The 13,930-nt window shown below is 42.0% G+C and overlaps 1 protein-coding gene across 2 annotated transcripts in view; it reads right to left on the reverse strand.

Moving 5' to 3' along the window:
* The window catches only part of sh3rf2 (SH3 domain containing ring finger 2), a 48,533-nt gene extending 37,653 nt beyond the window's left edge, over positions 1-10,880 (reverse strand). For both annotated transcript variants that reach the window (XM_065019926.1, XM_029647431.2), the window contains exons 1-2: positions 10,756-10,880; positions 9,746-10,220 (exon numbers count right to left, since the gene is read on the reverse strand). In XM_065019926.1, coding sequence (XP_064875998.1) covers positions 9,746-10,198 — 453 coding nt within the window. In that variant the 5' untranslated portion in view covers positions 10,199-10,220; positions 10,756-10,880. The remainder of the gene's footprint in view (positions 1-9,745; positions 10,221-10,755) is intronic.
* Between the last annotated feature and the right edge of the window lie 3,050 nt (positions 10,881-13,930).

Below are 13,930 nucleotides of genomic sequence, written 5' to 3' on the forward strand. Positions count from 1 at the left end.
ACTGTCTATCAGCATGGATAAAATCACTGTAGGAGCACTACTGTATATCAGCATGGATAAAATCCCTGTAGGAGCACTACTGTATACCAGCATGGATAAAATCACTGTAGGAACACTATACCAGCATGGATAAAATCACTGTAGGAGCACTATATCAGCATGGATCAAATCACTGTTGGAGCACTACTGTATATCAGCATGGATCAAATCACTGTATGAGCACTATATCAGCATGGATCAAATCACTGTAGGAGCACTACTGTATACCAGCATGGATCAAATCACTGTAGGAGCACTACTGTATATCAGCATGGATCAAATCCCTGTAGGAGCACTATACCAGCATGGATCAAATCCCTGTAGGAACACTACTGTATATCAGCATGGATCAAATCCCTGTAGGAACACTATACCAGCATAGATCAAATCCCTGTAGGAACACTACTGTATATCAGCATGGATCAAATCCCTGTAGGAGCACTATACCAGCATGGATCAAACCACTGTAGGAACACTACTGTATATCAGCATGGATCAAATCCCTGTAGGAACACTATACCAGCATGGATCAAATCACTGTAGGAGCACTACTGTATATCAGCATGGATCAAATCACTGTAGGAGCACTACTGTATACCAGCATGGATCAAATACCTGTAGGAGCACTACTGTATACCAGCATGGATCAAATCACTGTAGGAGCACTACTGTATACCAGCATGGATCAAATCCCTGTAGGAGCACTACTGTATAATGGCATGGATCAAATCACTGTAGGAGCACTACTGTATAATGGCATGGATCAAATCCCTGTAGGAACACTACTGTATAATGGCATGGATCAAATCCCTGTAGGAGCACTACTGTATATCAGCATGGATAAAATCACTGTAGGAGCACTACTGTATATCAGCATGGATAAAATCACTGTAGGAGCACTACTGTATACCAGCATGGATAAAATCACTGTAGGAGCACTACTGTATATCAGCATGGATAAAATCACTGTAGGAGCACTACTGTATATCAGCATGGATAAAATCACTGTAGGAGCACTACTGTATATCAGCATGGATAAAATCCCTGTAGGAGCACTACTGTATACCAGCATGGATAAAATCACTGTAGGAACACTATACCAGCATGGATAAAATCACTGTAGGAGCACTATATCAGCATGGATCAAATCACTGTTGGAGCACTACTGTATATCAGCATGGATCAAATCACTGTATGAGCACTATATCAGCATGGATCAAATCACTGTAGGAGCACTACTGTATACCAGCATGGATAAAATCACTGTAGGAACACTATACCAGCATGGATCAAATCCCTGTAGGAACACTATACCAGCATGGATCAAATCACTGTAGGAGCACTACTGTATACCAGCATGGATCAAATCACTGTAGGAGCACTACTGTATATCAGCATGGATCAAATCACTGTAGGAGCACTACTGTATACCAGCATGGATCAAATCACTGTAGGAGCACTACTGTATACCAGCATGGATCAAATCACTGTAGGAGCACTACTGTATACCAGCATGGATCAAATCCCTGTAGGAACACTATACCAGCATGGATCAAATCCCTGTAGGAACACTACTGTATATCAGCATGGATCAAATCCCTGTAGGAACACTATACCAGCATAGATCAAATCCCTGTAGGAACACTACTGTATATCAGCATGGATCAAATCCCTGTAGGAACACTATACCAGCATGGATCAAATCCCTGTAGGAACACTACTGTATATCAGCATGGATCAAATCCCTGTAGGAACACTATACCAGCATAGATCAAATCCCTGTAGGAACACTACTGTATATCAGCATGGATCAAATCCCTGTAGGAGCACTATACCAGCATGGATCAAATCCCTGTAGGAACACTACTGTATATCAGCATGGATCAAATCCCTGTAGGAACACTATACCAGCATAGATCAAATCCCTGTAGGAACACTACTGTATATCAGCATGGATCAAATCCCTGTAGGAGCACTATACCAGCATGGATCAAATCCCTGTAGGAACACTACTGTATATCAGCATGGATCAAATCCCTGTAGGAACACTATACCAGCATGGATCAAAACACTGTAGGAGCACTACTGTATATCAGCATGGATCAAATCACTGTAGGAGCACTACTGTATACCAGCATGGATCAAATCCCTGTAGGAGCACTACTGTATACCAGCATGGATCAAATCACTGTAGGAGCACTACTGTATATCAGCATGGATCAAATCCCTGTAGGAGCACTACTGTATATCAGCATGGATAAAATCACTGTAGGAGCACTACTGTATATCAGCATGGATAAAATCACTGTAGGAGCACTACTGTATATCAGCATGGATAAAATCACTGTAGGAGCACTACTGTCTATCAACATGGATAAAATCACTGTAGGAGCACTACTGTATATCAGCATGGATAAAATCCCTGTAGGAGCACTACTGTATACCAGCATGGATAAAATCACTGTAGGAACACTATACCAGCATGGATAAAATCACTGTAGGAGCACTATATCAGCATGGATCAAATCACTGTTGGAGCACTACTGTATATCAGCATGGATCAAATCACTGTATGAGCACTATATCAGCATGGATCAAATCACTGTAGGAGCACTACTGTATACCAGCATGGATCAAATCACTGTAGGAGCACTACTGTATACCAGCATGGATCAAATCCCTGTAGGAGCACTATACCAGCATGGATCAAATCCCTGTAGGAACACTACTGTATATCAGCATGGATCAAATCCCTGTAGGAACACTATACCAGCAAGATCAAATCCCTGTAGGAACACTACTGTATATCAGCATGGATCAAATCCCTGTAGGAGCACTATACCAGCATGGATCAAATCCTGTAGGAACACTACTGTATATCAGCATGGATCAAATCCCTGTAGGAACACTATACCAGCATGGATCAAATCACTGTAGGAGCACTACTGTATATCAGCATGGATCAAATCACTGTAGGAGCACTACTGTATACCAGCATGGATCAAATACCTGTAGGAGCACTACTGTATACCAGCATGGATCAAATCACTGTAGGAACACTATACCAGCATGGATAAAATCATAGGAGCACTATATCAGCATGGATCAAATCACTGTTGGAGCACTACTGTATATCAGCATGGATCAAATCACTGTATGAGCACTATATCAGCATGGATCAAATCACTGTAGGAGCACTACTGTATACCAGCATGGATCAAATCACTGTAGGAGCACTACTGTATATCAGCATGGATCAAATCCCTGTAGGAGCACTATACCAGCATGGATCAAATCCCTGTAGGAACACTACTGTATATCAGCATGGATCAAATCCCTGTAGGAACACTATACCAGCATAGATCAAATCCCTGTAGGAACACTACTGTATATCAGCATGGATCAAATCCCTGTAGGAGCACTATACCAGCATGGATCAAATCCCTGTAGGAACACTACTGTATATCAGCATGGATCAAATCCCTGTAGGAACACTATACCAGCATGGATCAAATCACTGTAGGAGCACTACTGTATATCAGCATGGATCAAATCACTGTAGGAGCACTACTGTATACCAGCATGGATCAAATACCTGTAGGAGCACTACTGTATACCAGCATGGATCAAATCACTGTAGGAACACTATACCAGCATGGATAAAATCACTGTAGGAGCACTATATCAGCATGGATCAAATCACTGTTGGAGCACTACTGTATATCAGCATGGATCAAATCACTGTATGAGCACTATATCAGCATGGATCAAATCACTGTAGGAGCACTACTGTATACCAGCATGGATAAAATCACTGTAGGAACACTATACCAGCATGGATCAAATCCCTGTAGGAACACTATACCAGCATGGATCAAATCACTGTAGGAGCACTACTGTATACCAGCATGGATCAAATCACTGTAGGAGCACTACTGTATATCAGCATGGATCAAATCACTGTAGGAGCACTACTGTATACCAGCATGGATCAAATCACTGTAGGAGCACTACTGTATACCAGCATGGATCAAATCACTGTAGGAGCACTACTGTATACCAGCATGGATCAAATCCCTGTAGGAACACTATACCAGCATGGATCAAATCCCTGTAGGAACACTACTGTATATCAGCATGGATCAAATCCCTGTAGGAACACTATACGAGCATAGATCAAATCCCTGTAGGAACACTACTGTATATCAGCATGGATCAAATCCCTGTAGGAACACTATACCAGCATAGATCAAATCCCTGTAGGAACACTACTGTATATCAGCATGGATCAAATCCCTGTAGGAGCACTATACCAGCATGGATCAAATCCCTGTAGGAACACTACTGTATATCAGCATGGATCAAATCCCTGTAGGAACACTATACCAGCATGGATCAAATCACTGTAGGAGCACTACTGTATATCAGCATGGATCAAATCACTGTAGGAGCACTACTGTATACCAGCATGGATCAAATCCCTGTAGGAGCACTACTGTATACCAGCATGGATCAAATCACTGTAGGAGCACTACTGTATACCAGCATGGATCAAATCCCTGTAGGAGCACTACTGTATAATGGCATGGATCAAATCACTGTAGGAGCACTACTGTATACCAGCATGGATCAAATCCCTGTAGGAACACTACTGTATAATGGCATGGATCAAATCCCTGTAGGAGCACTACTGTATATCAGCATGGATAAAATCACTGTAGGAGCACTACTGTATATCAGCATGGATAAAATCACTGTAGGAGCACTACTGTATATCAGCATGGATAAAATCACTGTAGGAGCACTACTGTCTATCAGCATGGATAAAATCACTGTAGGAGCACTACTGTATATCAGCATGGATAAAATCCCTGTAGGAGCACTACTGTATACCAGCATGGATAAAATCACTGTAGGAACACTATACCAGCATGGATAAAATCACTGTAGGAGCACTATACCAGCATGGATCAAATCACTGTAGGAGCACTACTGTATACCAGCATGGATCAAATCACTGTAGGAGCACTACTGTATATCAGCATGGATCAAATCACTGTAGGAGCACTACTGTATACCAGCATGGATCAAATCACTGTAGGAGCACTACTGTATACCAGCATGGATCAAATCACTGTAGGAGCACTACTGTATACCAGCATGGATCAAATCCCTGTAGGAACACTATACCAGCATGGATCAAATCCCTGTAGGAACACTACTGTATATCAGCATGGATCAAATCCCTGTAGGAACACTATACCAGCATAGATCAAATCCCTGTAGGAACACTACTGTATATCAGCATGGATCAAATCCCTGTAGGAACACTATACCAGCATAGATCAAATCCCTGTAGGAACACTACTGTATATCAGCATGGATCAAATCCCTGTAGGAGCACTATACCAGCATGGATCAAATCCCTGTAGGAACACTACTGTATATCAGCATGGATCAAATCCCTGTAGGAACACTATACCAGCATGGATCAAATCACTGTAGGAGCACTACTGTATATCAGCATGGATCAAATCACTGTAGGAGCACTACTGTATACCAGCATGGATCAAATCCCTGTAGGAGCACTACTGTATACCAGCATGGATCAAATCACTGTAGGAGCACTACTGTATACCAGCATGGATCAAATCCCTGTAGGAGCACTACTGTATAATGGCATGGATCAAATCACTGTAGGAGCACTACTGTATACCAGCATGGATCAAATCCCTGTAGGAACACTACTGTATAATGGCATGGATCAAATCCCTGTAGGAGCACTACTGTATATCAGCATGGATAAAATCACTGTAGGAGCACTACTGTATATCAGCATGGATAAAATCACTGTAGGAGCACTACTGTATATCAGCATGGATAAAATCACTGTAGGAGCACTACTGTCTATCAGCATGGATAAAATCACTGTAGGAGCACTACTGTATATCAGCATGGATAAAATCCCTGTAGGAGCACTACTGTATACCAGCATGGATAAAATCACTGTAGGAACACTATACCAGCATGGATAAAATCACTGTAGGAGCACTATATCAGCATGGATCAAATCACTGTTGGAGCACTACTGTATATCAGCATGGATCAAATCACTGTATGAGCACTATATCAGCATGGATCAAATCACTGTAGGAGCACTACTGTATACCAGCATGGATCAAATCACTGTAGGAGCACTACTGTATATCAGCATGGATCAAATCCCTGTAGGAGCACTATACCAGCATGGATCAAATCCCTGTAGGAACACTACTGTATATCAGCATGGATCAAATCCCTGTAGGAACACTATACCAGCATAGATCAAATCCCTGTAGGAACACTACTGTATATCAGCATGGATCAAATCCCTGTAGGAGCACTATACCAGCATGGATCAAATCCCTGTAGGAACACTACTGTATATCAGCATGGATCAAATCCCTGTAGGAACACTATACCAGCATGGATCAAATCACTGTAGGAGCACTACTGTATACCAGCATGGATCAAATACCTGTAGGAGCACTACTGTATACCAGCATGGATCAAATCACTGTAGGAGCACTACTGTATACCAGCATGGATCAAATCACTGTAGGAGCACTACTGTATATCAGCATGGATCAAATCACTGTAGGAGCACTACTGTATACCAGCATGGATCAAATACCTGTAGGAGCACTACTGTATACCAGCATGGATCAAATCACTGTAGGAGCACTACTGTATACCAGCATGGATCAAATCCCTGTAGGAGCACTACTGTATAATGGCATGGATCAAATCACTGTAGGAGCACTACTGTATAATGGCATGGATCAAATCCCTGTAGGAACACTACTGTATAATGGCATGGATCAAATCCCTGTAGGAGCACTACTGTATATCAGCATGGATAAAATCACTGTAGGAGCACTACTGTATATCAGCATGGATAAAATCACTGTAGGAGCACTACTGTATACCAGCATGGATAAAATCACTGTAGGAGCACTACTGTATATCAGCATGGATAAAATCACTGTAGGAGCACTACTGTATATCAGCATGGATAAAATCACTGTAGGAGCACTACTGTATACCAGCATGGATAAAATCACTGTAGGAACACTATACCAGCATGGATAAAATCACTGTAGGAGCACTATATCAGCATGGATCAAATCACTGTTGGAGCACTACTGTATATCAGCATGGATCAAATCACTGTATGAACACTATATCAGCATGGATCAAATCACTGTAGGAGCACTACTGTATACCAGCATGGATAAAATCACTGTAGGAACACTATACCAGCATGGATCAAATCCCTGTAGGAACACTATACCAGCATGGATCAAATCACTGTAGGAGCACTACTGTATACCAGCATGGATCAAATCACTGTAGGAGCACTACTGTATATCAGCATGGATCAAATCACTGTAGGAGCACTACTGTATACCAGCATGGATCAAATCACTGTAGGAGCACTACTGTATACCAGCATGGATCAAATCACTGTAGGAGCACTACTGTATACCAGCATGGATCAAATCCCTGTAGGAACACTATACCAGCATGGATCAAATCCCTGTAGGAACACTATTGTATATCAGCATGGATCAAATCCCTGTAGGAACACTATACCAGCATAGATCAAATCCCTGTAGGAACACTACTGTATATCAGCATGGATCAAATCCCTGTAGGAACACTATACCAGCATGGATCAAATCCCTGTAGGAACACTACTGTATATCAGCATGGATCAAATCCCTGTAGGAACACTATACCAGCATAGATCAAATCCCTGTAGGAACACTACTGTATATCAGCATGGATCAAATCCCTGTAGGAGCACTATACCAGCATGGATCAAATCCCTGTAGGAACACTACTGTATATCAGCATGGATCAAATCCCTGTAGGAACACTATACCAGCATGGATCAAATCACTGTAGGAGCACTACTGTATACCAGCATGGATCAAATCCCTGTAGGAGCACTACTGTATACCAGCATGGATCAAATCACTGTAGGAGCACTACTGTATACCAGCATGGATCAAATCCCTGTAGGAGCACTACTGTATAATGGCATGGATCAAATCACTGTAGGAGCACTACTGTATACCAGCGTGGATCAAATCCCTGTAGGAACACTACTGTATAATGGCATGGATCAAATCCCTGTAGGAGCACTACTGTATATCAGCATGGATAAAATCACTGTAGGAGCACTACTGTATATCAGCATGGATAAAATCACTGTAGGAGCACTACTGTATACCAGCATGGATAAAATCACTGTAGGAGCACTACTGTATATCAGCATGGATAAAATCACTGTAGGAGCACTACTGTATATCAGCATGGATAAAATCACTGTAGGAGCACTACTGTCTATCAGCATGGATAAAATCACTGTAGGAGCACTACTGTATATCAGCATGGATAAAATCCCTGTAGGAGCACTACTGTATACCAGCATGGATAAAATCACTGTAGGAACACTATACCAGCATGGATAAAATCACTGTAGGAGCACTATATCAGCATGGATCAAATCACTGTAGGAGCACTACTGTATACCAGCATGGATAAAATCACTGTAGGAACACTATACCAGCATGGATCAAATCCCTGTAGGAACACTATACCAGCATGGATCAAATCACTGTAGGAGCACTACTGTATATCAGCATGGATCAAATCACTGTAGGAGCACTACTGTATACCAGCATGGATCAAATCACTGTAGGAGCACTACTGTATACCAGCATGGATCAAATCACTGTAGGAGCACTACTGTATACCAGCATGGATCAAATCCCTGTAGGAACACTATACCAGCATGGATCAAATCCCTGTAGGAACACTACTGTATATCAGCATGGATCAAATCCCTGTAGGAACACTATACCAGCATAGATCAAATCCCTGTAGGAACACTACTGTATATCAGCATGGATCAAATCCCTGTAGGAACACTATACCAGCATGGATCAAATCCCTGTAGGAACACTACTGTATATCAGCATGGATCAAATCCCTGTAGGAACACTATACCAGCATAGATCAAATCCCTGTAGGAACACTACTGTATATCAGCATGGATCAAATCCCTGTAGGAGCACTATACCAGCATGGATCAAATCCCTGTAGGAACACTACTGTATATCAGCATGGATCAAATCCCTGTAGGAGCACTATACCAGCATGGATCAAATCCCTGTAGGAACACTACTGTATATCAGCATGGATCAAATCCCTGTAGGAGCACTATACCAGCATGGATCAAATCCCTGTAGGAACACTACTGTATATCAGCATGGATCAAATCCCTGTAGGAGCACTATACCAGCATGGATCAAATCCCTGTAGGAACACTACTGTATATCAGCATGGATCAAATCCCTGTAGGAACACTACTGTATATCAGCATGGATCAAATCACCGTAGGATCACTTTATCAGCAGTATTTTCCACTTTAAAATGTATGTCAAACAAAAAAACGTGATTATAAAGTTAAACAAACCAAACAACTCTTTGCACACTTAACACATTTTACCAAAACACATTTAGTTGAAGATCAGTCCAAATGTAAAGTTTAGTAACAGAATACCTGTTGGTGCTGTCATTCTGCACTAGTCATTGAGTGAGTTTCACATCATAACTTCAAAGGAGAGTGGATCCATAATAACACCCAGCTACTCACCTCATTCCTTCCATGCTGCCTCTCTCTGTGCTGCTGATCAGACTGTGGGTTCTGTTGTTGTTGTTTCTGATGCTGCTGCTGGGCCTCCCTGCCCCTGGCAGAGGTTACCATATATCGGACAGATGGTTTGTTCCTGTCCCGACCTGGCTCCATGGACCCCTGGTTGAGCTCCTTCAAGAGCCGAACCAGGAGGTTAGGGGGCAGCTCCTCCACCGACCTGGCCTGGACCAGGGTATGACACTCTGGGCAGTGGAGCGCAATCTTGGCCCCGGGCCTGGAGTTCTCCTGTTGATGCAGGCTGGGCTTCCAGGGGGTATCCTGGCAAGGCAGGACCTTGGCTGAAACATCCAGCCGCTCTAAACACAGCGGGCACGTCATTAAGTCCAACACAGCCAGCTCTTCCATCTTAGAATGGGTGCAGGGTTCTGCTTCGGTGTGGCTATGTGTTCTCATTCATCAGACTGATTACAGCATTCTGGAAAGGAGGATAAATAAATCATAAGTTATATAAAGATTTTCCTTTAAAAAAATCTCCCATGTATACAATTCTATACTACGTAATGTATTGTTATTACATTAAATACAGGCTAGTGATAATACTTTCCATTAGTAAACATCGCATCGAATATGGTTTATTCTTCTCTTGAGCTGTGCAGATCGCGCACAAGTGTCATGTCACCTGCGGTTAGGCCGACTGTTCAGGTAACCGGAAGTGCAATACCAAGCGACATACCTGTCTACTCAATCGAAAAACACCAACATACTCGCTGTAATGAATAACGTACCGTGCTTGTTAAAATTAGACAGTATACGGTAGATTTCAATAAACGTATGAAAATAAATTGCAAAAAAAAATAGGTTACGCGCTGGAACTGTCTCTAGCGCCTCGGCTGACGCAGTGGAAAGCCACACAATTGACAAATCTCCTTGTCGATTTACAGACACGCGTTTCAATGCAATGTTTTAAATTCAAACCACATCTTTGTCCACAATATCAATACATAGCCTACCTCTTTTGTCGGAAACACTCTTCTCAAGGCAAGTATGCTAACAAACATTCCCACGTCCAAACTGAACACGTTTTACAACTGCACTTGCCAGACACTCGTATCGGTTTACACGTCTCATTCCTTAACCCTTGACTGGTAGGTGGCGGAGATTTCACCACTAAATCATTATATGTGGTTGTAAAAAATCTAAACTGGAATGGTACGTAGTCAGCCCGTAACCAAACCATCACCACACAGCGGGCTATATCGTTAATCGCCAAACTGTAAAATACAGTATTAAACATACATTATCTTTCTTAGTTTATCAAAACGGTAATAGTTATTTTTCTTATGGAATATTTTGAAGTAGGCCTGGCCATATACGGCCTGTGACAATGTGATTGGTGAGTATTTAACTGAATATAAAATGTGTACTACTGTGAAGCTATAATGAAGATTGTATCTGTACAATAGAAATTGATGCTGGCAGAAAGAAGTAGGCCTATCAGCAGGCTAATGATTTGAAGTGTCATGATATTGCCTCTGTTGTCCGAGCCGGCTGTCTCTCTCTATCATGTATCATGTCCTCCCTCTAGTGGTAGAAGGCACATTTCACACATTTAATCGGAAAATAGAGAAATCTGCTATTACCATCTTTTAACTACGTATTATAACAGGGCAATAAAGAAATACTGCAATATTTCAGGCTCAAACCTCTGACATTTAATGCATTTTCTTGGAAACTCTTTGAACTTATTTATATCAGTTAAGTGACAATGATGAGGCGAGTAAGAAGAGGAGGACTGTGGTGGTGGTGATGATGTGGGTGATGAAATGCCATTCATGGCTAGAATTTCATCCACACACTCAACTCCAAACTCCAAGTTCCCTTTCTTACATCCAATGGATAAATGATTTACCCATGTTAACCAGGTTTCCATCCAACATTTTCATACGAGTAAAGTTCAAGTCAGATAAAAGAAATGTCACGAAAGGCTAGATGGATACAGCCAATCTGTCGGCAAACTACTAATGTCTACAAAACTAAATACGCTGTAATTATGTGAGAAATGGCAGTGGAAACGCCACATGCACAAATATTGATATAATAACCATCATAAGGAAGTACTGGAGTCAAGCGATGATATGTGGTGTGGTCCTCCCACTACGACTCGGGAAAACATGTCGTTTATTAGACAAGAAATGAAATCAATTGTGATGAACTTCACAGGGTGGTGAAATTGGATGGTGATGAGCTTGATACTGCTTTCCAATAAATAATTGTTATTTGTCAAAAGGCAGCCAAGCATCAATCATCATGTCACCAGAATAAGACCTGATGCTTGGCTGCCTTTTGACAAGTAAAAATGATCTATCTTTTATCCATAATAATCTCATCATGAAGGTAGCCTACTAGCAACAACCGGATGTTCCGGTTTTCAGGCGAAATGGAAAGACCCTGTGAACCCACTTCCGCTTTTGGAGGCTACATAGACGATAGAGGCCTCTAGTGGCCAAAATGCTGTATTACCATGGGCAGCGCCATCACCAGGAAATACTGCACCATTTTAATGTAGTCAACTGGGTGGGACTTCCGACTTCATTTTCTGATCCCTGTTGGTTGACACTGTTGGAGTCATGTCCAACCGGGTCATCAGGAGAGATAAACCAATCGTGAAGAAGAAAATGTCATAAGGTGAATGCACCAATTTGTAAGTCGCTCTGGATAAGAGCGTCTGCTAAATGACTTAAATGTAAATGTAAATGTACTTCAAAATGGAGATGGCCTCAAAGGCGCTGTCACAGACGCCATAATTGCACGGATACAATGAGACCTCTTTCCATCTCCATGGGCCACACCCCATCTTAACTCCTCCTCCACATTTACTGGATCGGTTGAACAGTGCAGTTCTTCTCGTCCAACATAGTAAATGTCCATCCTGTACACCCCAATTAGTATGGTATGTTACGTTTCATATGGTATGTATTCATTTGTGGTTGTCCATCATCCATTTAGTATGATATGTTACGAATTACAATCAAATAAACATTTTGTCACGTGCCAAATACAATGGGTGTAGATCTTGCTGTGAAATGCTTACTTACTTTCCCAACAATACAGAGTTAAAAAGTAAGAACAATTTGCTTAATAAAAAAAAAGCAAATAGTAAGATAATAACATGACTATATACAGGGAGTACCAGTACCGAGTCAATGTGCAGGGGTACGAGGTAATAACATGGCTATATACAGGGAGTACCAGTACCGAGTCAATGTGCAGGGGTACGAGGTAATAACATGGCTATATACAGGGAGTACCAGTACCGAGTCAATGTGCAGGGGTACGAGGTAATAACATGACTATATACAGGGAGTACCAGTACCGAGTCAATGTGCAGGGGTACGAGGTAATAACATGGCTATATACAAGGAGTACCAGTACCGAGTCAATGTGCAGGGGTACGAGGTAATAACATGGCTATATACAGGGAGTACCAGTACCGAGTCAATGTGCAGGGGTACGAGGTAATAACATGACTATATACAGGGAGTACCAGTACCGAGTCAATGTGCAGGGGTACGAGGTAATAACATGACTATATACAGGGAGTACCAGTACCGAGTCAATGTGCAGGGGTACGAGGTAATAACATGGCTATATACAGGAGTACCAGTACCGAGTCAATGTGCAGGGGTGCGAGGTAATAACATGACTATATACAGGGAGTACCAGTACCGAGTCAATGTGCAGGGGTACGAGGTAATAACATGACTATATACAGGAGTACCAGTACCGAGTCAATGTGCAGGGTACGAGGTAATAACATGACTATATACAGGAGTACCAGTACCGAGTCAATGTGCAGGGGTACGAGGTAATAACATGGCTATATACAGGGAGTACCAGTACCGAGTCAATGTGCAGGGGTACGAGGTAATAACATGACTATATACAGGGAGTACCAGTACCGAGTCAATGTGCAGGGGTACGAGGTAATAACATGACTATATACAGGGAGTACCAGTACCGAGTCAATGTGCAGGGGTACGAGGTAATAACATGGCTATATACAGGGAGTACCAGTACCGAGTCAATGTGCAGGGGTACGAGGTAATAACATGGCTATATACAAGGAGTACCAGTACCGAGTGAATGTGCAGGGGTACGAGGTAATAACATGACTATATACAGGGA

This window comes from Oncorhynchus nerka, linkage group LG6 (genome assembly GCF_034236695.1).
Source record: "Oncorhynchus nerka isolate Pitt River linkage group LG6, Oner_Uvic_2.0, whole genome shotgun sequence".
Classification (NCBI taxonomy): domain Eukaryota; kingdom Metazoa; phylum Chordata; class Actinopteri; order Salmoniformes; family Salmonidae; genus Oncorhynchus; species Oncorhynchus nerka.